Source organism: Scyliorhinus torazame, chromosome 1, assembly GCF_047496885.1.
Source record: "Scyliorhinus torazame isolate Kashiwa2021f chromosome 1, sScyTor2.1, whole genome shotgun sequence".
Lineage (NCBI taxonomy): Eukaryota > Metazoa > Chordata > Chondrichthyes > Carcharhiniformes > Scyliorhinidae > Scyliorhinus > Scyliorhinus torazame.
In genome coordinates this window covers 35,586,055-35,613,777 of record NC_092707.1, presented here as the reverse complement: position 1 = coordinate 35,613,777, position 27,723 = coordinate 35,586,055, and the positions used below count along the sequence as shown (strand labels likewise).

The window sequence follows — 27,723 nt, the reverse complement described above, 5'->3', positions numbered from 1 at the left end:
TTGACGGCTTCCAGTGTGGGAAGGTGACAGCAAGGTCCCCCCGACATTATATGGATTGGTCCAGGAATGGAGCGGTTAGAAAAGTGATCCTGGGGCAGCGAAAAGTGCGCGGGAGGAAAAGCAAGATGGCGGCGGGTGGAGACCAAGCAGCATGGGCGCAGTGGTGACAGGAGCAGCAGCAGGGGTTTCTTAAACGATGCTTTGAGGAGCTGAAGACAGAAATGCTGGCGCCAATGAAGGCGCCGATTGAGAAGCTTGTGGTGACCCAGAAGGCCCAAGGGGCGGCGATCAGGGAGGTGCGGCAAAAAGCCTTGGAGAACGAGGATGAGATCTTGGGCCTGGCGATGAAGGTGGAGGCGCTGCACAAGAGGTGGGTGGAAAAATTCGAGGACCTGGAGAATAGGTCGAGGAGGAAGAATCTTCGGATTCTGGGTCTCCCTGAAGGAGTTGAGGGGCCCGATGCCGGGGCAAATATGAGCATGATGCTCAATTCACTGATGGGCGCGAGAGCTTTCCCGAGCCCCCTGGAGCTAGATGGGGCTCATCGGGTCCTGGCAAGGAGACCCAAAGCCAACGAGCCGCCAAGGGCTGTAGTGGTGAGGTTCCACCGCTTTATGGACAGAGAGTGTGTCCTGAGATGGGCCGAAAAAGAGTGGAGCAGCAGGTGGGAGAACACGGAGATCCGAATTTACCAGGACTGGAGTGCGGAGGTGGCTAAGAAGAGGGCTGGTTTCAACCGGGCATAGGCGGTGCTCCATCGGAAGGGTGTGAAGTTCAGGATGCTGCAGCCAGCGCGGTTGTGGGTCACGTTCCAAGATCGGCACCACTATTTTGAAACGCCCGATGAGGCATGGAACTTTATACAAACTGAAAAGTTGGACTCAAATTGAAGGTTGGTCGTGGGGGGGATGTTTACTGTGTTTATTGCGTTTGGGGAATGTTCTCTTGGTTTGAGTGCTGGGTGGGGATGGGTGAATGGATTTGTTGTGGGGGCTGTGGGAGAGTGTGGGCGTCAGTGTTGGAGGGGCAGGGCACCATGGAAGAAGAGGGGGACTGGAGGCGCGGGGATGGGAGTTGGGGTAAGGCCGCAAAAAGGAGCTGCGCCAGAGGGGGTGGGGCCAGCTCAGGAAAGCGCGGGCTTTTTCCTGCGTTCGGGAAGGATGGGGGGGACTGGGGGGGCGGTGCTCGAGAGGAGTGCACACTGACTGCCAAGGGGTGGGGGGATTCTCACACTGGGGGGTCAATGGAATGGCAGGAGAGGCCGGGGTCAGCAGAAGTCAGCTGACTTACGGGAGTGTCATGGGGGGAGCAAAGCGGCTAGATCTGGATCTAGCGGGGGGAGGGGGTGGGGAACAGGGTTGCTACTGCATTGGCCAAAGGGGAGCTGGAAGTAGGAGAGGTAGTTGGGGCGGGGGTCCGCCGCCTGGGGGACTGGATGGTGCGGGAGGCGCGGGCACGTGGCTGGCCTAGAAAAGGGGATGGCTAGTCGGCAGGGGGGGTGGGGGCGAGTAGCCCCCAAATCTGGCTGATAACTTGGAATGTGAGGGGCCTGAACGGACCGGTGAAGAGGGCCTGGGTGTTCGCGCACTTAAAGGGATTGAAGGCAGACATGGTTATGCTCCAGGAGACACATCTGAAGGTGGCAGATCAGGTTATGCTGAGAAAGGGATGGACGGCACCGCTGCCGCTCTCGTCGGCAAGGTACACCACGAGTCCGGTGGTGGCGGCGACGCTGAAGATCTGGGGGCAGTGGAGGCGACACAGGGGCGAGGTGGGAGCCTCGGCTTGGTCCCCGATTCGGGAGAATCATCGGTTCGTCCCGGGAAGGATGGATGGGGAGGTTTCGGAGCTGGCATCGGGCAGGGATTAGAAGAATGGGGGACCTGTTCATCGATGGGACGTTTGCGAGCCTCGGGGGGCTGGAGGAGAAGTTTGGGCTACCCCCGGGAAACGCTTTCAGATACATGCAAGTGAGGGCGTTTGTGAGGCGGCAGGTGAGGGAATTCCCGCTGCTCCCGGCACAGGGGATTCACGACAGAGTGATTTCAGGTGTATGGGTTGGAGAAAGCAAAGTTTCGGCGATTTACCAGGAGCTGAAGGCAGAGGAGGAGGCCTCGGTGGACGTGTTAAAGGGTAAGTGGGAGGAGGAGCTGGGGGAGGAGATAGATGAGGGTCTGTGGGCTGATGCCCTGAGTAGGGTTAATTCTTCCTCCTCTTGCGCCAGGCTCAGCCTAATACAGTTCAAAGTTATTCACAGAGCACATATGACTGGGGCGAGGTTGTGTAGGTTCTTTGGGGTGGAGGACAGATGTGGGAGGTGCTCGGGAATCTCGGCAAATCACGTCCATATGTTCTGGTCGTGCCCAGCACTGGATGGGTCTTGGAGGGGTTTTGCGAGGACTATGTCCAAGGTGGTGAAAGCCCGGGTCAAGCCGAGCTGGGGGTTGGTATTATTTGGGGTAACGGACGAGCCGGGAGTGCAGGAGGCGAAAGAGGCCGGTATCCTGGCCTTTGCGTCCCTGGTAGCCCGGCGGAGGATTTTGCTATTATGGAAAGATGCAAAGCCCCCTAGTGTGGAAGCTTGGATCAATGACATGGCAGGGTTCATCAAGCTGGAGAGGATAAAGTTTGCCTTGCGAGGGTCTGTGCAGGGGTTCCTCAGGCAGTGGCAACCACTCCTAGACTATCTCGCGGAGCGTTAGGAGGAGGTCAGCAGCAGCAGCCCAGGGGGGGGGGGGAAAGAGAGAAGAGTTATTTTGGGGGGGCGTTTGGGTGGGTGGGGGGGGGGGGGGGGTTCCCTAGTGGTGTTTTTAAATATCATATGGGGGGGTTATTGTATATGGGGGAAATCCAATGTATAATTTTTGATTGTTGTGTTCTTGTTTCTTTCTTTTTGTGGGGGGGGGGGGGTTGTTGAAAATCTGTTGAAAAATTTGCATACATATATATATTTTTTAAAAACAAAATAAGATTGCCGCTGAGTTCGCCGCATGGGGGCTGAGTTGCAGACACTCTGGCTTGATTCGGAGCTCCATCCTTTTAAATCTAGCTTATTAAATTGATGCACGATCAATGACCACTAAAGCAAGGTTGTAGTCCAACTGAAGGCTTTAATAAGCTAGATGTTTTCCCCAGCAGCTCAGGTACAGAATGAAGGCTGCTGGGGCGGTGGAAACAACCTGCCTGCATCTATCCTATCTATTCCCTTCATAATTTTATATGTTTCTATAAGATCCCCCCATATCCTTCTGAATTCCAACGAGAACAGTCCCAGTCTACTCAACCGCTCCTCGTAATCCAACCCCTTCAGCTCTGGGATTAACCTAGTGAATCTCCTCTGCACACCCTCCAGTGCCAGTACGTCCTTTCTCAAGTAAGGAAACCAAAACTGAACACAATACTCCAGGTGTGGCCTCACTAACACCTTGTACAATTGCAGCATAACCTCCCTAGTCTTAAACTCCATCCCTCTAGCAATGAAGGACAACATTCCATTTGCCTTCTTAATCACCTGTAAACCAACTTTTTGTGACTTATGCACTAGCACACCCAGGTCTCTCTGCACAGCAGCATGTTTTAATATTTTATCATTTAAATAATAATCCATTTTGCTGTTATTCCTACCAAAATGGATAACCTCATATTTGTCAACATTGTATTCCATCTGCCAGACCCTAGCCCATTCACTTAGCCTATCCAAATCCCTCTGCAGACTTCCAGTATCCTCTGCACTTCTTGCTTTACCACTCATCTTAGTGTTGTCTGCAAACTTCAATGTTAGACGTTTTAGTTGCTGTGATATGAAGAGTCTAAAGTTCTGTTCCTTTCTCACCAACGAACATTTATTTCATTCCAACAGATTTTGCACAAAACTCTAACGACACATCACCTGACAGAGGCCACCTGAAGCCCCTTTACATATCAGTGTCAATTAATGGATACTTAACATAAATGAGACAACTAATTGCAATGTCTCTTAACCCATTACTTAACTGTCTCCCCTTCCTTGGAGAAAAAAAATAATTAGGTGAAAACAAAATTTCAAGAAACTCAAAAACACACACATGATTTCCCCCCATTTTTTTTTGTTTGGACGAGGAAAAAAAAAAAGTCACGGAAACAAGCACCCTTCATTAACAATATCCAAAAGTTTCGAGGAACTTACCCCTCTTTTCGTAAAACAGTCCGTCAGTTGATAGCTACTGTCGACCCATTTAATTTTTGTTATTTCCCCTCTGTCCAACATCGGTTTCAAACTTGCGATGTCTATCCGTAACCTCTTTTCATTGACACTTTTTGTAGAGTGCACATTTTCCCACAGGGATTTATTGTCAATGTGACAGTCAATAAGTATATTACCCAAATCCCCTAATCCCAAAATTTCTGTCAATATCTGATTTATATAAAAGGCCATATCCACCGCCTCTACAAGGCTTAACGTCTCAGCAGCCAAAGTGCTTTTTACCACTCTCCTTATTTTCTTTGTTTCCCACACAAGCGGGCAACATTTACCATTGCTCCCCAGAAGGAAAATTATAAAACCTCCTGCGCTTGAAACCCCATCACATAAATTTGGGTAGGACGCATCGCTATAAACTATGAGTTTCAAGTGCCTACGGTCATCTAAAACCGGGAACTTCAAAACACACTCCTGCATTTTTAGTTTCGCCAACGCTTTATTTGCTTCTTCCACTTTGGGATCATTCATTATTGTACTCCACTTTAGGACATCAAAACTCACGTCCGGTCTGGTCTGTCTACCTAACCAGTTCAGTTGCCCAATTAAACTTTGCAGTTGCTCTTTTTCTATCCTTGAAACCATTGCGTCTTTTTGTGAAACTCGGCCATGACTAATTGCTATTGGGCTGATGCTTTCCAAATAAGATTGCTGACGTAAAGCTGCCGTTAACTCCAATTTCCAGTCCAATATATTTAAATGCACCGGAAGCCTGACTTCCAACCCTGAATTCTTTCCTGAAACCAGAGATTACAATAGCTTCAAAATCACTAGTCCCACCCCACAAAAAATCCGTGCATCATAAAAATGCCAAAAAGATGTTTTTGCAGTGCCAGTAAAACATTGCAGGGTCTGCTTTCAACAGGCAACAGCCTAACTTTAACAAAACTGACCTTACCGAAAAAATACCAGACTCTAGATGCATCATTTAATCCATATACACTTGTTCAACTTCCAGAGTACCCCTTCTGTGTTAGCTGCTTCTTTTAGGAAGATGGAGAAAAATGTCTCTCTGGAGCTGATGCCCTTGCAAAAACTCATCTTTTATATCTATAGATTTGCATTCCCATGCCTTTGTGGCTAACAGAGCCAAGAAGATCTTTAAAATAACCTTTCCTGCTGTAGGTGAATCTACCCTTAAATCCCGATCTTCTAAGTTTTCTTCAAATCCCCTTGCCACAAGCCTGGCCTTTGCCTTACAAGTTCCATCCGGAAGAACCTTTTCCATGCAAATCCATCTGTGGGATAGAGCTCTGTGTCCCCTTTCCGGTACTTCCGTGTATACCCCAAATTCACTCCAACTCTGCAATTCTTGCTGTTTAGCTTCTTTGATAACTTTTTCATCTAATTTATTTGAAGCCACCAAAATCTCACGTGCATGTGGGCTTCTACTCATATTAGTATTCGTAGTCTTACTCATGTTCAGAGATCTTGATAAACTACGTCCCCTCTCCCGCCTGGTATCTCGTTCTGTACTGCTACTGCTTGATCTTTCCCTTCTGCTGTGGGATGTCCTTTCAATAGTTCTCCACCTTTTCCTGCGGACCTGTTCACTATCCGATGTACTGTCTGAACTGGCACTGCGTTTCTGTGCCTTCCATTTTTGAACTTCGTTTTCCCAATCCATTGTCCTTCCCCTGAATGCTGTACATTCAACCAATGTTTATACTTTCCAGTGGCCTTCCCTGCTCTACTAATAACAGTTGTATCCTTCCATTGACTAGACCCTTCAGGCAAGTATGTCACTTTTGTACCAACTTTTGGCAGTTGCCCTTTCGGAAAAATGGCCTGTTCTAATTCATCAGAAGTGTTGTGTTCCTCCACAGAAACCCTGTCTATATCAGTTAATTGGTCCTCATAGTTCTGTAACACATGCGTACCAGATGACTCTGGTTCCTCGTCATGTCGGTCTGCTCTGTCTACATTTGAAACTTTGTAATCTGTACCCATTATCCTTGATGAATGTACCCTAACAGTTTGATTACCATATTGCAAAATAATTGTTTTGCCATCTATGCCTATGATCTTCCCTGGGCCTTTCCATTCATTAGAATTGTGTCTCTTATAGTATACCATGCGTCCTTGCTGAAAAACGGCATCTGATGGCCGGACGTTATGTCTTAAAGCTCTGCGAATTCTTTCAGAGACTTCTGCTTCCAAAAAAGCTTTTCTACTGCGATGTAATGCATTTAAATGTTCACCAAAACCAGAGCTAATTGTAGTCCCCTCCCAAGCTGGAGGCTGGTCATCCAAAATGGACGGAATTTTAGGATTTCTACCAAACACTAATTGATAAGGACTATAGCCCCAACCATCTGCAATGAATTCTTTGCATGTACCGCCCATGCTAAAGCTGAATTTAGCCTGCAATTTGATCGATTTGCCAAAATTTTCCGAAGCATGTCATCGATGACAGCATGATTGCTTTCATAGACACCATTACTAAATGGTCTTTCTGCAGCCATATTCATAACTCTGATATTCATATTTTCACACATATCCCTAAACTCATCATTAGCAAATTCTCCCCCATTGTCCGTAAGGTATTTTGCCGGTGGACCCATTCCTGTCCCTATCCATTTTTCCACGATTTGATCCAGAATTAATCTCTTTTCTTTACTTCGTACATTCGTTGATTGACTAAATCTGGTTGCTAAATCTACAAAATAAATATCTTATTTGCTTTATCCCAGATCTTAAGGTCCATGGCCACAATGTCGTTAAATTCCCTGTCCAAAGGTAGGGTTACTATCGGTCGTGCTGGTGTCCTTCTGTACTTCCTACAAACTTCACAGCGATCACTAACCTGTTCGATCAGTTTAGTATAGTCGTCATCCCTTACCCCTGCATCCTTTAATACATTTTCAGCCTCCGAGGAGACGGATGTGCAAATTGCCTATTCAGTTTTAATACCACAAGCTTTTTATCAGCTAAAGTCCCATTTTCAACTGCCATTAACACATCCTTTAATCACTCTACTTGAAATATTATTTGTCAGTAATGGAATACAATAGTGTCCCGACTGTGTAAATTGTAAGTCCACCGTCTTCCCAAAAACTGTTGCCTTATTCTGTTTCATATCCAGTTTCATGTGTGCTTTCTTCATCGACGGTCTGCTCAGAAGCAAAGGTATCTCACTTGATACAACATCCGTGCTAATGAAATTATTCACTCCGGCAATATTGCAAGGGATCACCACTCTTTTCAGCGACTTCAGAGTATTATCATCCCAAACCTGAAACTTGTGGAACTTTCAAATTCCTTAACCTTGTTACGATTTTCAGCATTCAAAGAGTCCAGGTAACATTTTAACCAGTCTATTCCACACACAGTAGATGTGCAGCCACTGTCCAAGGCAGCACAGTTGTAGGATTCTGCAACCAACACCCTCATTACCGGCGTAAAACTGCTCGTCAGTAGGACAATGCCTTCTTTCTGGTCAATATCTTTTTCCTCTTCTGACTCTTCCGTGTCATGTGTCGCTTCAAACACTATCATGACGAGTTGGACAGTTGAAAGCATAACGGTATTGAGAGTCACATCGAAAACATCGATTTATCATGCCCCGTGCATTTCTGGAGTTCATCTTCCTATTGTAGGTTCTCATCATAGAATTTACAGTGCAGAAGGAGGCCATTCGGCCCAACGATTCTGCACCGGCTCTTGGAAAGAGCATCCTGCCCAAGGTCCACACCTCTACCCTATCCCCATAACCCAGTAATCCCACCAAACACGAAGGGCAATTTTGGACACTATGGGGAATTTAGCATGGCCTATCCACCTAATCCGCACATCTTTGGACTATGGAAGGAAACCGGAGCTCCCGGTGGAAACCCACGCACACACGGGGAGGAAGGGCAGACTCCGCACAGACAGTGGCCCAAGCCGCGAATCGAACCTGGGCCCCTGGAGCTGTGAAGCAACTGTGCTATCCACATTGCTACCGTGCTGCCTAACTGGGTTTCTGTTTTCATAATTTCCTTGTCTCGGTCTCCTTCTATAGTCTTGAGCCCTGTTCGTAGCCATACGATTTTGCCATAGGCTGACCTATTTGGGTCATCAGAGCCATCGGAATCGAATGTTCCCCCAGAAACATTTGTAAAGCTTTTGTCATCGGTTCGAATAAGGTATCCCTTTCAGTAAACTGAACTCCTGTCAAAACCAGGAGCCTATCCATGTTGCTCACTCTAGCACAGTCAAGTAATTTAAAGGCCAACACAGACTGGAAATTCCAGGCTGTGTTTCTGCAGCCTTTTATCTAGTCTGCCAAATTCCATTATATAGTATTCCTTGGAGATATCCTCCATTTTCCGGAACTTATCAAAATCCGACCATGCTTCATACGCATTTAACAAGTCATCTTTCTTATAAATCTTATCCATATAATCTAATAACGTCTCCAGACCTTCTTCTGAGTCTAACTCTTCCAATTCCAGCTCAGAAAGCACTTTGTTTCAGATTTTACTGCCATATGGTAGAGAAAGAGCCAATGCCATATGTTGTTTTCTCTTTCCCAAAGCAGTTACCTTAGTCCACATAACTACTGCACTTCTCCATTGGTCGTACGATTCCCTTTCAGAAAATAAGGGAGGATAGTCATATCCAGCCATCTTGATCCTTGGTTCAGCCATATATCCCTTTTTTTCTTTACTCTATCACTCCTTGGTTTGATCTGGAGAAGTTGTATCTTTCAACCCTGCACAATTACCCAGCATCCTTCCTCTGCGACCAATTGTTAGACGTTTTAGTTGCTGTGATATGAAGAGTCTAAAGTTCTGTTCCTTTTTCACCAACACACATTTATTTCATTCCTATAGACTTTGCACAAAACTCTAACGACACATCACCTGACAGAGGACACCTGAAGCCCCTTTACATATCAGTGTCAATTAATGGATACTTAACATAAATGAGACAACTAATTGCAATGTCTCTTAACCCATTACTTAACATTCAACACATTGCCCTTGGTCCCCCAAACCAAATCATCTATGTAAATTGTGAACAATTGTGGGCCCAACACTGATCCCTGAGGGACACCACGAGCTACTGATTACCAACCAGAGAACCACCCATTAATCCCCACTCTTTGCTTTCTATTAATTAACCAATCCTCTATCCATGCTACTACTTTCCCCTTAATGCCATGCATCTTTATCTTATGCAGCAACCTTTTGTTTGGCACCTTTTCAAAGGCTTTCTGGAAATCCAGATATACCACATCCATTGGCTCCCCGTTATCTACCGCACTGGTAATGTCCTCAAAAAATTCCACGAAATTAGTTAGGCACGACCTGCCCTTTATGAACCCATGCTGCGTCTGCCCAATGGGACAATTTCCATCCAGATGCCTCACTATTTCTTCCTTGATGATAGAGTCCAGCATCTTCCCTACTACCGAAGTTAAGCTCACTGGCCTATAATTACCCGCTTTCTGCCTACCTCCTATTTTAAACAGTGGTGTCATGTTTGCTAATTTCCAATCCGCCGGGACCACCCCAGAGTCTAGTGAATTTTGGTAAATTACCACTCGTGCATTTGCAATTTCCCGAGCCATCTCTTTTAGCACTCTGGGATGCATTCCATGAATGAAATTAAATTAAATGAAAATCGCTTCTCATAAGTAGGCTTCAATGAAGTTACTGTGAAAAGCCCCTAGTCGCCACATTCCGGCGCCTGTTCGGGGAAGCTGGTACGGGAATTGAACCGTGCTGCTGGCCTGCCTTGGTCTGCTTTAAAAGCCAGCGATTTAGCCCAGTGAGCTAAACCAGCCCCTTCAGGGCCAGGAGACTTGTCTACCTTTAGCCCCATTAGCTTGCCCATCACTACCTCCTTAGTGATAACAATCATCTCAAGGTCCTCACCTGTCATAGCCTCATTTCTATCAGTCACTGGCATGTTATTTGTGTCTTCCACTGTGAAGACTGACCCAAAAGATCTGTTCAGTTCCTCAGCCATTTCCTCATCTCATTATTAAATCTCCCTTCTCATCCTCTAAAGGACCAATATTTACCTTAGCCACTCTTTTTTGTTTTATATATTTGTAGAAACTTTTACTATCTGTTTTTAATATTCTGAGCAAGTTTACTCTCATAATCTATCTTACTCTTCTTTATAGCTTTTTTAGTAGCTTTCTGTTGCCCCCTAAAGATTTCCCAGTTCTCTAGTCTCCCACTAATCCTTGCTACTTTGTATGCTTTTTCCTTCAATTTGATACTCTCCCTTCTTTCCTTCGATATCCATGGTCAATTTTCCCTCTTTCTACCGTCCTTCCTTTTTGTTGAGCACTGTGAAAAATCGCTTAGAAGGTTCTCCACTGTTCCTCAACTGTTTCACCATGAAGTCTTTGCTCCCAGTCGACCTTAGCTGGTTCTTCTCTCATCCCATTGTAATCTCCTTTGTTTAAGCACAAAACACTAGTGTTTGATTTTACCTTCTCACCCTCCATCTGTGTTTTAAATTCCACCATATTAGGATCGCTCCTTCTGAGAGGATCCCTAACTATGAGATCATTAATCAATCCTGTCTCATTACACAGGACCAGATCTCGGACCGCTTGTTCCCTCGTAGGTTCCATTACATGCTCTTCTAGGAAACTATCGCGGATACATTCTTTCAACTCCTCCTCAAGGCTGCCTTGACCGACCTGGTTAAACCAATCGACATAGACATAGAACGATACAGCGCAGTGCAGGCTCTTCGGCCCATTATGTTGCACCGAAACAAAAGCCATCTAACCTACACTATGCCATTATCATCCATATGCTTATCCAATAAACTTTTAAATGCCCTCAATGTTGGTGAGTTCACTATTGTTGCAGGTAGGGCATTCCACGGCCTCACCACTCTTTGCGTCAAGAATCTACCTCTGACCTCTGTCCTATATCTATTGCCCCTCAGTTTAAAGCTATGTCCCCTCGTGCCAGCCATTTCCATCCGCGGGAGAAGGCTCTCACTGTCCACCCTATCCAACCCCCTGATCATTTTGTATGCCTCTATTAAGTCTCCTCTTAACCTTCTTCTCTCCAACGAAAACAACCTCAAGTCCATCAGCCTTTCCTCATAAGATTTTCCCTCCATACCAGGCAACATCCTGGTAAATCTCCTCTGCACCCGTTCCAAAGCTTCCACGTCCTTCCTATAATGTGGTGACCAGAACTGTACGCAATACTCCAAATGCGGCCGTACCAGAGTTTTGTACAGCTGCAACATGACCTCATGACTCCGGAACTCAATCCCTCTACCAATAAAGGCCAACACTCCATAGGCCTTCTTCACAACCCTATCAACCTGGGTGGCAACTTTCAGGGATCTATGTACATGGACACCTAGATCCCTCTGCTCATCCACACTTCCAAGAACTTTACCATTAGCCAAATATTCCGCATTCCTGTTGTTCCTTCCAAAGTGAATCACCTCACACTTCTCTACATTAAACTCCATTTGCCACCTCTCAGCCCAGCTCTGCAGCTTATCGATGTCCCTCTGTAACCTGCTACATCCTTCCACACGGTCGACAACACCACCGACTTTAGTATCGTCTGCAAATTTACTCACCCACCCTTCTGCGCCTTCCTCTAGGTCATTGATAAAAATGACAAACAGCAACGGCCCCAGAACAGATCCTTGTGATATGCCACTTGTAACTGAACTCCATTCTGAACATTTCCCATCAACCACCACCCTCTGTCTTCTTTCAGCTAGCCAATTTCTGATCCACATCTCTAAATCACCCTCAATCCCCAGCCTCCGTATTTTCTGCAATAGCCTACCGTGGGGAACCTTATCAAACGCTTTACTGAAATCCATATACACCACATCAACTGCTCTACCCTCGTCTACCTGTTCAGTCACCTTCTCAAAAAACTCGATAATGTTTGTGAGGCATGACCTACCCTTCACAAAGCTATGCTGACTATCCCTGATCATATTATTCCTATCTAGATGATTATAAATCTTGTCTCTTGTAATCCCCTCCAAGACTTTACCCACTACAGAGGTGAGGCTCACCAGTCTATAGTTGCCGGGGTTGTCTCTGCTCCCCTTTTTGAACAAAGGGACCACATTTGCTATCCTCGAGTCCTCTGGCACTATTCCTGTAGCCAATGATGACATAAAAATCAAAGCCAACGGCCCAGCAATCTCTTCCCTGGCCTTCCAGAGAATCCTAGGATAAATCCCATCAGGCCCCGGGGACTTATCTATTTTCAGCCTGTCCAGAATTGCCAACACCTCTTCCCTACGTACCTCAATGCCATCATAGAATCATAGAATTTACAGTGCAGAAGGAGGCCATTCGGCCCATCGAGTCTGCACCGGCTCTTGGAAAGAGCACCCTACCCAAGGTCAACACCGCCACCCTATCCCCATAACCCAGTAACCCCACCCAACCCTAAGGGCAATTTTGGACACTAAGGGCAATTTATCATGGCCAATCCACCTAACCTGCACAGTCTTTGGACTGTGGGAGGAAACCGGAGCACTCGGAGGAAACCCACGCACACACGGGGAGGATGTGCAGACACCGCACAGACGGTGGCCCAAGCTGGAATCGAACCTGGGACCCTGGAGCTGTGAAGCAATTGTGCTATCCACAAGGCTACCGAGCTGCCCTAATCTATTCTAATATCCTGGGTCTCAGCATTCTCCTCCACAACATTATCTTTTTCCTGCGTGAATACTGACGAAAAATATTCATTTCGTATCTCGCCTATCTCTTCAGACTCCACACACAACTTCCCATCCCTGTCCTTGACTGGCCCTACTCTTACCTTAGTCATTCTTTTATTCCTGACATACCTATAGAAAGCTTTTGGGTTTTCCTTGATCCTACCTGCCAAATACTTCTCATGACCCCTCCTTGCCCGTCTTAGCTCTCTCTTTAGGTCCTTCCTCGCTACCTTGTAACTATCCATCGCCCCAACTGAAACTTCACACCTCATCTTCACATAGGCCTCCTTCTTCCTCTTAACAAGAGATTCCACTTCTTTGGTAAACCACGGTTCCCTCACTCTACGCCTTCCTCCCTGCCTGACCGGTACGTACTTATCAAGAACACGCAGTAGCTGTTCCTTGAACAAGCTCCACTTATCCAGCGTGCCCAACACTTGCAGCCTACTTCTCCAACCTATCCCCCCCAAGTCACGTCTAATGGCATCATAATCGCCCTTCCCCCAGCTATAACTCTTGCCCTGCGGTGTATACTTATCCCTTTCCATCACTAACTTAAACGTCACCGAATTGTGGTCACTGTCCTCAAAGTGCTCTCCTACCTCCAAATCCAACACCTGGCCTGGTTCATTACCCAAAACCAAATCCAACGTGGCCTCGCCTCTTGTTGGCCTGTCAACGTATTGTGTCAGGAAACCCTCCTGCAAACATTGTACAAAAAACGACCCATCTAATGTACTCGAACTATATCTTTTCCAGTCAATATTTGGAAAGTTAAAGTCTCCCATAATAACTACCCTGTTACTTTCGCTCTTATCCAGAATCAACTTCGCCATCCTTTCCTCTACATCCCTAGAACTATTTGGAGGCCTATAGAAAACTCCCAACAGGGTGACCTCTCCTTTCCTGTTTCTAACCTCAGCCCATACTACCTCAGAAGATGAGTCCCCATCTAGCATCCTCTCCGCCACCGTAATACTGCTCTTGACTAGCAGCGCCACACCTCCCCCTCTTTTGCCTCCTTCTCTGAGCTTACTAAAACACCTAAACCCCGGAACCTGCAACATCCATTCCTGTCCCTGCTGTATCCATGTCTCCGAAATGGCCACAAAATCGAAGTCCCGGGTACCAACCCATGCTGCCAGTTCCCCTACCTTATTTCGTATACTCCTGGCATTGAAATAGACACACTTCAAACCACCTACCTGAACACTGGCCCCCTCCTGCGCCGTCAAATCTGTGCTCCTAACCTCTATACTCTCATTCTCCCGTACCCTAAAACTACAATCATGTTGATTAAAATCTCCCATGATAACTGCTGTACCATTTCTACATGCATCCGTTATTTCTTTGTTTATGCCTGCCCCACCATAATGTTACTATTTGGTGGCCTATAGACTACTCCTATCAGTGACATTTTCGCCTTACTATTCCTGATTTCTACCCAAATGGATTCAACCTTATCCTCCATGCACCGATGTCATCCCTTACTATTGCCCGGATGTCATCCTTAAATAACAGAGCTACACCACCTCCCTTACCATCAACCCTGTCCTTCCGAATAGTTTGATACCCTTGGATATTTAACTCCCAGTCGTGACCATCCTTTAACCATGTTTCAGTAATGGCCACTAAATCAAAGTCATTCACGATGATTTGCGCCATCAACTCATTTACCTTATTCCGAATACTATGAGCATTCAGGTAAAGTATACTTATGTTGGCTTTTTTACCTCTGTTCTGAATCTTAACACCTTGATCAGTAACCTCTCCTAAGTTACATTTCCTCTTCACTTTTCTCCTAATTTTCCTCGTCGTTGAACCCACATCTTCATGTAACAACCTGCCGCGTCGCTTACCATTAATGTTTTTACTTCCCGTTTTATTCCTTTCAGTTTTACTGGGCCTATTCACTGAGCTCCCCTCAATCACTATACCTTGTACTGTCGCCCTTTTGATTTTTGACTATGGTTTCTCTGACTTACACTTTCCCCCTTACTGCCTTTTGTTTCTGTCCCTGTTTTACTACCTTCCAACTTCCTGCATAAGTTCCCATCCCCCTGCAACATTAGTTTAAACCCTCCCCAACAGCTCTAGCAGCATCCCCCCCAGGAAATCGGTTCCAGTCCTGCCCAGGTGCAGACCGTCCGATTTGTACTGGTCCCATCTCCCCCAGAACCGGTTCCAATGCCCCAGGAATTTGAACCCCTCCCTCTTGCACCATCTCTCAAGCCACGCATTCATCCTATCTATCCTGGCATTCCTACTCTGACTAGCTCGTGGCACTTGTAGCAATCCTGAGATTACTACCTTTGAGGTCCTACTTTTTAGTTTAACTCCTAACTCCCTGAATTCAGCTTGTAGGACATTGTCCCATTTTTTACTTATATCGTTGGTGCCTAGGTGCATCACGACAGCTGGCTGTTCACCCTCCCCCCCCCCCAGAATTTCCTGCAGCCGCTCCGAGACATCCTTGATCCTTGCACCAGGGAGGCAACATACCATCCTGGAGTCTCGATTGCGTCCACAGAACCGCCTGTCTATTCCCCTTATGATTGACTCCCCTATCACTATAGCCCTGACATTCTTCTTCCTGCCCAGCTGCGCAGCAGAGCCAGCCTTGAACATGGCTGCTGCTGCCTTCCCCTGGTGAGCCATCTCCCTCAACAGTATCCAAAGCGGTATTATTGGTTTTGCAGGGAGATGACTGCAGGGGACACCTGCACTGCCTTCCTACGCTTGCTCTGTCTTTTGGTCACCCATTTTCTATCTCCCTCAGTAACTTTCACCTGCGGTGTGACCAACTCGCTAAACGTGCTGTCCACGACGTCCTCAGCATTGCGGGTGCTCCAATGTGAGTCCATCCGCAGCTCCAGAGCCGTCAAGCGGTCTAACAGGAACTACCAGTTGTGGGGGAAGACAGACGGGGGGAGCTGGAAGCACCAATAGATCTATGAGAAATCATGGAGAGCATCAGCTCCATGCAGGCGGGGAAGGCACCGATGGACTTCTACAAAAGATTTGCACCAGTCCTGGCCCCACACTTAAGGGGCATGTTCGCGGAATCACTGGCAAGGGGCACTCTGTCCCCCACGCTAGCGCAGGCCACAATTTCACTGCTATCCAAAAAAGATAAAGACCAGACGGAATGTGGATCTTACAGACCCATTTCACTGCTGAACGTGGATGCGAAAATATTCACAAAGGTCTTGGCCAAAAGACTAGAGGGTTGTGTACCAGAGGTGGTTGCAGAGGACCAAATGGGCTTTGTCAAGGGTAGGCAGCTCACAGCGAACATCAGGCGGCTGCTGAACGTAATAATGACCCCCTCCGGGGAGAGAACACCAGAGGTGATCATCTCCCTGGACGCAGAAAAGGCCTTCGACAGAGTCAAATGGAAATACCTCCTCAAGGTACTGGAACGGTTTGGTCTAGGAGTGGGGTTCACCGGCTGGGTGAGGCTCCTGTACAACGCTCCCAAGACAATACTTTGAATGCGAGCATTTGCAGGTAATTTTGTTTACAGATCCAGAGAGAGGGATAATCCCAGGTTAAAGAGGTGTGAATTGTCTCAAGCCAGCACAGTCGCTCTCTGGATCTGTAAAGATTTAATTACCTGCAAATGCTCGCATTCAAAGTATCGCCTTGCATCTTTGACTTTGTCTATATATATGTTTCTGGAACCTACCTCTTCATTCACCCGAGGAAGGTGCAGTGCTCCAAAAGCTAGTGATTTGAAACAAACCTGTTGGACTTTGACTTTAACCCGGTGTTGTAAGACTTTTTACTGTGCTCATCCCAGTCCAACGCCGGCATCTCTACATCATGGTCAAAAAACAGGCATTTGACGGCCCAAAGGCTGTGTTAACCACTGCTCCGGTGTTGGCCATCCCAAATTACACAAAACCAGTAAAGTTGGCTATCGATGGGAGTGATGTGGGCGTAGGTGCTGTGCTCTTGCAAGGAGACGACGAAGCCAATGAGCAGCCTATGGAACTCCCCAAATATTGAATGATCACCAGAGGAAGTATTCAACAATTGAAAAGGAGATTTTGAGCTTGGTGCTGGCTTTGCAACATTTTAACATTTATGTTACCAGCAATTCTTCTGAAACAAATGTATGTACTGATCATAATCCGTTGACGGCTTTGGAGAAATTCAAAAATAAAAATGCCTGACTGTTCAAAGGTGAAAAAATGAAACCATCTTTGAAGTTGATGGTTTACTTTTTTTCTTGGGAGAGAGGTCATGTGAGTATCCCTTTAAGAAATGTTTGGTCAGCGGGTGGAGGCTGCTTCGTGCAGGGGCACCAGCATGGCAGCCCTGGTCACTGCTCCTCTGCCACTCCCGCCGGCCAGGTACTCCACCAGCCCTATAGTGGTGGAGGCTCTGCGGATTTGGGGCCAATGGAGGAAGCATGCAGGGGAAGTGGGAGCGTCGGTCTGGTCCCCAATAAGCGACAACCATCGATTTGTCCCGGGGAAGATGGACGGCGGGTTAAGAGCGTGGCGGAGGGCAGGGGTGGGAAGGATGGGCGACTTGTTCCTGGAAGGGAGCTTCGCGAGCTTGAGGGCGCTGGAGGAGAAGTTCGGGCTGGCATAGGGAAATGACTTTCGGTACTTGCAGGTACAGGATTTTGTACGTAGACAGGTCCCGTCCTTTCCACGCCTTCCATCAAGGGGGATCCAGGACAGGGTAGTTTCCAGGGGCGAGATAGGAGAGGGGAGAGTCTCGGATATTTATAAGGAGCTTATGGGAGCGGAGGACACAGGGACCGAGGAACTGAAACGCAAGTGGGAGGAGGAGCTTGGTGGGGAGTTGGAGGGAGGCATATGGGCAGACGCTCTGAGGAGGGTAAATGCAACCGCAACATGTGCCAGGCTCGGCCTGATTCAGTTCAAGGTTCATGACGGTGGCCCGGATGAGTAAATTCTTTGGGCTGGAGGACAAGTGTGCTAGATGTGCGGGAGGACCAGCGAACCATGTCCACATGTTCTGGGCGTGCCCAAAACTCAGGGGGTACTGGCAGGGATTTGCGGACGTCATGTGCCGGGTACTCCAAATAAGGGTGGCGATGAGTCCAGAGGTGGCGATTTCTGGGGTGTCGGAGGTCCCGGGGGTCCAGGAGGGGATAGAGGCCGACGTTGAGGCCTTTGCTTCCCTGGTAGCCCGGCGACGAATACTGTTGGCCTGGAGGGAGTCAAAGCCCCCAAAGGCTGAAGTATGGCCGTCGGACATGGCAGGTTCTCTCGGCTCGGAAAAAGTCAAGTTCGCCTCACAAGGATCACTATCGGGGTTCGCCCGGAGGTGGCAACCATTCATCGACTTCTTCGCGGGGAACTAATTGTCAGAGGAACCGGTATTTGCACTATGTTTTTGTAATTGATATTTGTACACTAATGTACATTGTTACTGTTTACAATGCCAAAAGTACCTCAATAAAATTGTTTGTTAAAAAAAAAAAAGGTTTGGTCTCTTTTCATGTGACTTGTAGCATGGCTTCAGTGATGTCATTTTGTGGGTGAAGTTGGGCTGTGGCTGTCAGGTGAGAGGGGTTTTTTATGGTTTCAATTTTCGTTTGGTTGCTTTGGGCTGCAGAAGGAGAAAGAAGTGTTTTCCCTGTTTTTCATTTTAAAAGCTGTTCCAATGAAAAGCACATTGGCTGTTAATTTCAAACTGCCTTGTTAATTTCAAAGATAGAGTTGTTTTCCGGAAGGAGTATGAAACCGTTGGTTGAACCTGGATCAGAGGCTCAGGGAAAGAACTAGTCACATTCAAGTGAGAATATAGTTTGCTGACCACACCATTGAAAGATGTTTTGGTTTATTGGATTTTGTTATTGAATTGGAACAGCTAAGGGGGATTCATTAAGTGATATATATGCGGAGTACTGTAGCTGCTGTCTTTATCTTTGTAATTGATAAAAAATTCTTGCTATGTTTATCTATATATTAACTGCATTCTTAGAATAAACCTTGGTTGAGGGCAGTGGCAAGCACTGGGACCACGGCACTGAGGACCCGGGTTTGAATCCCGGCCCTGGGTCACTGTCCGTGTGGAGTTTGCATATTCTCCCAGTGTCTGCGTGGGTTTCGCCCCCACAATCCAAAAGATGTGCAGGTTAGGTGGATTGGCCACACGGAATTGCCCATTAGCAATTAGCTGGGGCAGCACGGTAGCATTGTGGATAGCACAATTGCTTCACAGCTCCAGGGTCCCAGGTTCGATTCCAGCTTAGGTCAGTGTCTGTGCAGAGTCTGCACATCCTCCCCTTGTGTGCGTGGGTTTGCTCCGGGTGCTCCGGTTTCCTCCCACAGTCCAAAGATGTGCAGGTTAGGTGGATTGGCCATGATAAATTGCCCTTCGTGTCCAAAATTGCCCTTAGTGTTGGGTGGGGTTACTGGGTTATGGGGATAGGGTGGAGGTGTTGACCTTGGGTAGGGTGCTCTTTACAAGAGCCGGTGCAGACTCGATGGGCCAAATGGCCTCCTTCTGCACTGTAAATTCTATGATAAATTAATTGGAAAAAAAATAATTGTGTACTCTTAATTTATTTTAAAAAAAGAAAGAAAAGAATAAACCTTGTTTTGATTAAAGCGCCTAGGATGTCTGATGAATCACACCTGAAGCGAAGAATTTCATGCTCATCCTAGTAAAATTCAACATAAAAGGTTATAGCTCAGGTGAACTTCATAATACACTTTGGAGTTTCTAAGCCCTGGCCCATAACAATATGTAAAAAGCAAGAGGGTAGACAGGGAAAGGATTGGATCACTTAAGGACATTGGGGGGAATCTTGTTGAGCCAGAGGAAATGGGTGAAGTACCAAATGAGCACTTTGCATCAGTGTTCACCAAAAAAAAGAACTTTGTGGAAGATGATTCTTGGGTAGGGTGTGTAGACAGTCTGGATCATGTTGACATTGAAAAGGAGGCGGTATTGTGGCTTTTAAAATACATTAAGGTAGATAAGTCTCCTGGGCCAGATGGGATTTACCCCAGAATACAGAGGGAAGCAAGGGAAGAAATTACTGGAGCCTTAACTGACGTCTTTGTATCCTCATTGGCTACAGGGGAGATCCCAGAGGACTGAAGAATAGCTAATGTGGTACCGCTGTTTAAGAAAGATAGCAGTGATAATTCTGGAAACTATAGGCCGGTGAACCTCCCGTCGGTAGTAGGTAAATTATTGAAGAGAAATCTCAGGGACAGGATTTAAGTCCATTTGTCAGCGATAGACAGCCTGTTTTTGTGAAGGGAAGGTTGTGCCTCACGAATTTGATCGAGTGTTTTGAGCAGGTGACAAGGATAATTGATATGGGGAGGGCGGTAGATATTGTTTACATGGACTTCAGTAAAGCCTCATGGCATTCTGGTACAAAAGGTGAAGTCATACAAGATCATAGGTGGTAAGATGGATACAGAACTGGCTCGGTCACAGAAGGCAAGGGGTATCAGTAGAAGGTTTCTGAATGGAAGGTTGTGACTAATGAAGGTTGTTCCTCAGGGATTGGTGCTGGGGCCTCTGTTTTTTAAAAAATAATAATCTTTCTGGTCACAAGTAGGCATACATTAACACTGCAATGAAGTTCATGTGAAAATCCCCGAGTTCCCACATTCCGGCACCTGTTCGGTTACACAGAAGGAGAATTCAGGATGTCCAATTCACATAACAGCACGTGGAAATATTGTGCACAATTCTGGTCACCACACTACCAGAAGGCTGTGGAGACTTTGGAGAGGGTGCAGAAGAGGTTTACCAGGATGTTGCCAGGTCTGAAGAGTGTTAGCTACGCTGAATAGACACAGACTGTTTTCATTAGAACGACAGAGGTTGAGGGGTGACCTGATAGAGGTCTACAAGATTATGAGGGGCATGGATATAATGGATGGGTGGGCACTCTTTCCCAGGGTGGAGGGGCCAGTCACCAGGGCGCATAGGTTTAAGGTCCGTGGGGCAAAGTTTAGAGGAGATGTGCAAGGCAGGTGCCAGGGGAGGTTGTGGAAGCAGATACATTAACGGCATTCAAAAGGCATCTTGACAAATACATGGATAGGATGGGTATATAGAGGAATATAGCACAAGGAAGTGCTGAGGGTTTTGGCCAAGGGTGGTCTCATAACTGGTACAGGCTCGGGGGGCTGAAGGGCCTGTTCCTGTGCTGTATTGTTCTTTATAACATAGAGAACATTTAAGGTGCAGAAACAATGTCAAAAATGACATTGAAAAAGGCTGCAGGTAAAAAATCCTAGGGAGGGAGCCTGGTAAAAGAACTCGAGACAGATGGCGCAGGAGCTTGAAAATTTTAAGAGACAAATGGACGGAAACTTTGAGCAGCAAGACAGGGAATTGAAGGAGTCTTTAAAGCCAAAGCTTTGAGAGAGTAGGGCGAGACGTTAAATGGGCGTAGAGGAGGCCCTATCAAACCACGAGGACCGACTGATTTTGTTGGAGGCTGAATTGCAGATTCTAGCGGATAAAAACAAGGACTGAAAGCCAAGGTAGATGATATGGAAAATAGGTTTAGACGCTTAAACCTCAGAATTGTGCGCCTGCCAAAGGTATCAGCGGGTGCGAAACCAATCGATGATTTTTCGTTGATGTTCTCTCAGCTGATGGGCAGAGATGAGGTGTTTGCTCCTTTGGAATTCGATAGGGCGCACCGAGTCCTGAGACAGATGCCGGGGCCAAACAAGCCACCACTTGCAGTTTCATAATTACCGTAGGTAGGAGCGGGACCTGGAGTGGGCCAAGCAAGATGGAATATCAAATGGGTCGGCAACAGGGTGCTCCTATACCAAGACATCGGTACCAAGTTGGCGAGAAGGGCAGCCTTCAACAGAATGAAGGTGGTACGGAGTGTTGTATCCAGTGAGGCTGAAGGTCATGTTAGTTTGAGGCATGAATGAGCAGGATATACTGACCAACCCACCATGTAGGTTTCGGCGGCCCGCCATTGTGATTTATCGGTCCTAGAGTTGTCAACGGGATTACCCATTGACTGCACCCCTTGTAGCCAGGAAAACCGTGTGCCGGCGTGGGACCGAAATATCCCGCCAGCATGAACAGCCAGAAACCCCATTCATTATTTCGACTCACCGGAGCAAGCAGAGCAGAGGCCTTCGTCAAGGAACAAGGACTGGGAATAGTTTCCAGAGGGTTGGTGGGCTGTTTTGGTTGTTTTTTTTTCTATCTTTCTTATTTGTACAAGTTGGGCTGGGGTAACTGTAAATATTGTAATATTGGGAGTTATGCTTGTGGCTTTTTTAACTTTCCGTATAAACTGAGCTGTGGCAATTGTAATATAATATTTTGGTTCATATTCGTTGTGCTCTTTGTGGCCATGTTGTTTGTTCGTTGATGATGGGAGGAACTTTCTGCTTTGTTTTCCCTGTTTGATATGAGATTAGATCTATGGGGGATAGTAGGATGAGGTGCATGGGTAGAGGACGGGGATCACCGGCCTTGGGTTTAGTAGATTTTGGGGCCTAACTAGCATTAAAAGTTAGGCTAGTGTTATGGGCGAGGCGTTTTCAGAACCCCAAAATGTATCATGGAGTTCAACCAACCTCTCCCTTTAATGGATTTGTTGCTTTTCCGAGCACGCGGCTTGTTCCCCAGGTGTGATATTACAATTATGGACACGTGGTTTTTAAACACAAAACAATGTTTATTCTATGAACTCAACTTAACCTTTTAAATAAACATTGGATCCCTTAACACCCCTTACTTCAAAGATAACCCTGAAAATAATACACCACTAAATAATCCCTCAGTTATTCCTTTCAACATCCAAGAGAGACTTAACACCTTTAAACAGAAACACATCAGGTTAAAGAATATATATATTTTCTGTAGAATGGCAGAGATATATTAGCTTGGTTGACTTCAGCTCCAGCACCTTGCTTTCTTCCTGCAGCTCTCTGGAAACACACAGACACACACAAACTGCTTTTTCAAACTGGCTTTCTCCCTTCAAACAACTCGCAGCAAACCAGAACTTCTCAAGCTGCTGTCTCAAACTGGCTTTCTCCTTTTAATCAGCTCACAGCAAAACAGCCAGGCACTTTGAAGCTGCTCTCAGCAAAACCAGCTAGGCACTTTTCAAAACGGAAACTTAAAAACTGCAAAATGGCTGACCTGAGCTCAGCCCCACCCACTCGCTGACATCACTGTTTTCTTAAAGGTGCATTACTTAAACATCCCTGTCTTAAAGGTACTCTCACATGACACTAGTGAGTCTGTCGAGCAGTGGATCCCAGGCTACCGGGCTGGGGCTGTGAGTGAATCCCCCGCCTTTCTCGCTGTCTGGGTGCTGATGGCTGCCCTTCAGGCATCTCACTGATCCTTGGCCCCGCGCTGGGAGGGGCCTGCGTTTGTGTCTGTGTGTGAGGGTCTCTGGGTGTGAGGGTTTCTGTGGCTCTCTCCCTCTCCTGGTGATGATGCCGGGCACTCGGGGCTGGCCTCCATCTCCTGTCACTATGAACCCGGAGCTGATGGTCATGGGGAAAGGAGAGGGTCTGCCTCCTCCCTCACTGCAGCCCAGACCCCTGTACCTGTCCCTCAAGGCTGTCCCCTTGCATATTGCAGAGGAGGCTGAATACATGCTGGCGCAAAGGCAGAAGCTCAGTGGAGCCAAGAAGGGTCTACCTTATTACGTCAAGCCCGCCGCACTCAAGATAGATATTGAACGTTACTCCTACAAGTACCAGTCCTTGGGGCCAACTGACAACACCATCGAATGGAATCTTGATTGGTGATGGTTACCACGGGAACTAAAGATCCAAATACAAAAGCCAGCAAAAGACGAGACCCTGGTCTCTTGTCGGAAAATCAAACCCAGGACAAGTGTGGAAAAAGAAATCAGCAAAAAACTGGAGACTTGAGAAACAGGAAGCTCACAGTTCAGATGAAGAAGAAGAACAGGAGAAAGGGGAAGAAGAAAAAGAGAATGAAGAAGAGTATGATGAGGAGGAATTTGAAGAGGAAACGGATTATGATATGTTGTACTTTGACAATGGTGAGGAGATTGGCAGTGACATCGACGAGAACATGGATGAAGCAATCGACTGTGAGAGGGGCTCAGGACTCCAGCCGGCTGTGATGGGACGAATGGTTCCCGCCAGATGACTGACTCGCATCGCACCAGTCCCCATTCTGCGACTAAAGCCACCACCAGACATTAGCGATGATCCAGGAATCTGCCTATGGATCCACATTCCTCGCCTAGATCCTCAATATCACAGAGAAGACTATGAATGGTTCGAATTTCCCGGTGTGGGCCCGTGAACTCTGACCACGGGCAGTCAGGACGGATTCGGACAGTGAGCTGCCACTAGGAACTTTGTCGATTTTTATATTGTTTCTGTCAGTACTCTGCTAATCGAGGTGCCTTTCATCGCCGGCGAGCGAGGCGGATCTGTGGCTTGGGTGAGTACTTGGACTGGGTGAAGGGTCTGTTAGTGATATTTAACACTGCCTGACACGCATAGGCCTCGCAGTTCGCTCTTGTTAATCACAACGTTCCACTGACCGCACTCAGTTAACCTGTCCGGACTCTTGACACCAAATTAATTGCTTGACGTCATTATTGTCTTCACTCCCCACAGTCCAACGTCAACGCCTGTACCTTGAGATATTGTTAATGCCACCATTTAGAGGGACAATGAGCAGCCTCTCTTCTCTATTGAGTAGTACTACACTCTGTATACTTCACCCAATGCCGGTGTCTTCAATTTACATTGTGTATTTATGTTTACCCTATGTTTTTTTTCATGTATGCAATGAAGACACAGGCATCGGGTGAAGTATACGGAGTGCAGTACTAGATTTGTGAAGAGATCAGATCAGTCCATAAGAAGGTTTTTTAAGGAGTCTAGTAACATCGGGGGGAAAAGGTGTTTTTGAACCTGTAAGTGCGTGTTCTCAGACGTAATGGAGTGGGCAATATTCATGACTCGGTATTCATGTAGTTTCTTACGGTCTTGGGCCGAGCAGTTGCCATACCAGGCTGGGATGCAGCCAGATAGGATGCTTTGTATGGTGCCTCTGTAAAAGTTGATAGAGTCAATGTGGACCTGCCGAAATTCCTTAGTTTTCTGAGAAAGTATAGGCGTTGTTGTGCTTTCTTGGTCATAGCGTCGACGTGATGGACCAGGACAGATTGTTGGTAATGTTGGTGAATTTGAAGCTGTCAACCATCTCCACCTCGGTTCCATTGGTGCAGACAGGGGTGTGTACGATACCCCCCATGGATCATCGCCCACAACATCCCCACAGCTCTGGATGGTGCCCACGGCTGCACCTTTGGGAACATGTCTCGCCTCCTCTTTTGCCCTCCGTTTAGCGGAGGCGGAGAATCGTGAGGGGCTGGGAGAATGCTCGATCGGTCCCGTTAATGATATGCCAATGGCCTTCACTGCACAATTTGCATGCCCATGCCGGTGTGTTTGATTGAACAGATTCATGCAACTGTCGAGGCACCAGAGCATGGCATTCTATTGGGCGCCCGCCGGCCTAGATTTTTGGCTCTTGCGCAGTTCTCCATCCAATCGCAATTCGTGATTCTGGCATCAGCCGATGGAGAATCCAGCCCAACAAGTCTACAGGTGTCACATGGACACAAGCGTTATAATAATAAATTCTCATTTGAATGTGAATATGCATGAAGTACGCAAATTAACCCACCTTCAATTTGCTGTTCATGGATTTTACGAATGGCAGCTCTAATCAATTTACGCTCCTCATATTCACCTGCATTTCGGAGCTGTTGAAGCACAAAAATCATCATCAGATTCACTAAATGGAATTGAAAAACCTGAAGCTAATAATGGGAAGAAAACATCCAAAACATAAACTTCAAACAATTCTTCTAAAGTGGATTTAAGCATTGGAAAAAACAATTGTCACGATACAATAACCTTTTTCTAAACATTTTTCTTTCATTTCGGCAAAGCAGCAGCCCTGACAATTTTTAGGGCAAATTGGAAGTTATTTAGGATAGAATGGTCACTGTTTTCACATTAATATCTACATTCCGTCAAGTACAGCTGTTTTGTATTTACACAATTATTTTCCATATCTCTCCTTTTCTCTTTAACTCTTGCATAATTTCATAAACAGTAACAGCACTCTGGCCGTCTTCCAGATAGAAAATCTTCATATGCAGGCAGAGTGTTATACTCGGAATGGTATCACAGCCGAACCTGTTCTCACTTTGGGGAAAGGGGATTTTCTTCCATAATCCCTCTCAAAACCTAGGGGCATTGCAGCAGAAAATGGGGCATAAATTCAGGTGGAGGTGTATGCCAGTGGTTAGCACTGCTGCCTCACAGGAACCTGGGTTTGATTCAACCTTCAGTGACTGTGTGGAATTTGCACATTCTGCCCATGTCAATGTTGGTTTCCTCCGGGTGCTCAAGTTTCATCCCACAATCCAAAGACGTGCAGGTTAGCTGGATTGGTCATGATCAATGCATGATGATATAGGGATAGGGCAGGGTGTGGACATAGGTAGAATGCTCTTTCGGTGGGGGTCGGTGCAGACTCAATGGTCTCCTTCATCGATTCTACTCAAGCCAGGATTTTTCACTTTGCCGGGTTTCCACTGGCTGATTCCTATCCACTCATCTCTCAAGAAAAATGGCTTGGAGGATTTCTCCTCTATCTGCCACATCTATCACCTCTTTCTGGGACTAACACGGAAAAGGTGACTTGAGGCCCCAGGAAGCAGCTATAAATGGCCTTGAGATTTCCCTTGGGAGGAGAGGGCTTGAGAGTGGTCTGCGCGCACTCCAGTCATCCAGAATCACAAATAAAAATCACTTGGCTGAAGGCCAAAACATAGCAGGCTAGCATGATAACATACCAACATGCTATACCTTTGAATTGCCAGCAACATAAACTTGGAGGATTTTGTCGGTTCATGGAACTGAATCCTTGCTCAACTTACACAATTGTTACTGATATGCAAATAGCGCAACAGTTCAGGGGCTGTCCGATTCATAGGCCACAAACTGACTGGAAAATAACAGATACATTAGTGGACTATGTGACAAAACTCCAACTTCTTCACGCTGTACAGGATCACGTAATCAACTTCCAGCATGTTCGCCATTGACTAACCTTCTCCATGACATGTGCAATTGCCAATTCAAATTGAATGAAAAATTTATACTTCGTCCTACTATTCTCCATATTATTGTTCCAACACATTCATACAGCTTCATCCGAGTTAATGGTAAGTTCATTTTTGTTTTTATGTCCTACTTCCCCTCTCTTTAGCAACTGTGCTCTTTCCAAGGGCCGGTGCCGATAAATGGGACTTCTGAACTGTAAATTCTATGATAAATTCTATGATAACTGTTTTGGTTTAATTGTGTGTGCGGCAAGCACAAATCCTGTTGTTGCAAAAACAAATGGCAGGACTTTCCAACCATTCCAGTCGTCAGGATCTTCAGGTCCCGCCAATGGTTACCCCCCCCTTCGCCGCGGTTCCCGGCGGAGGAGGGTACAAACAACGGGAAACCCCGTTGACAGTGGCGTGGTCAGAAGATCCCACCCCCAGCCAATGGCAAGCTGCCTCCGCAGCCGTAAAACGTGCTGCGGTGGTGGTGGTAGGGTTCCCGCCTACAGTATAGAATGATGTGCAGTTATTAAAAAAAAGTTGAATTCAATACATCTGAATTTAAAATCAGAACTTAATTATTACTGAGATTTAAACATCTTAAATCTTGTCTACATTACAAAGTTTTTGCAGCACCTTCCTGTTGTACTTCAAAATATTGCAGATCCATTTCAAAGTGTCACTTCCCATT

At 46.5% G+C, this 27,723-nt stretch overlaps 1 protein-coding gene and 1 pseudogene across 2 annotated transcripts in view; one reads left to right on the top strand and one right to left on the bottom strand.

The window, feature by feature from the left end:
• smtnb (smoothelin b) overlaps window positions 1-27,723 on the bottom strand; it is a 772,002-nt gene that overhangs the window by 551,001 nt on the left and 193,278 nt on the right. For both annotated transcript variants that reach the window (XM_072486160.1, XM_072486170.1), the window contains exon 4: window positions 25,595-25,673. In XM_072486160.1, coding sequence (XP_072342261.1) covers window positions 25,595-25,673 — 79 coding nt within the window. The remainder of the gene's footprint in view (window positions 1-25,594; window positions 25,674-27,723) is intronic.
• Window positions 23,350-24,037, top strand: LOC140428972 (DNA-directed RNA polymerase III subunit RPC7-like pseudogene; annotated as a pseudogene).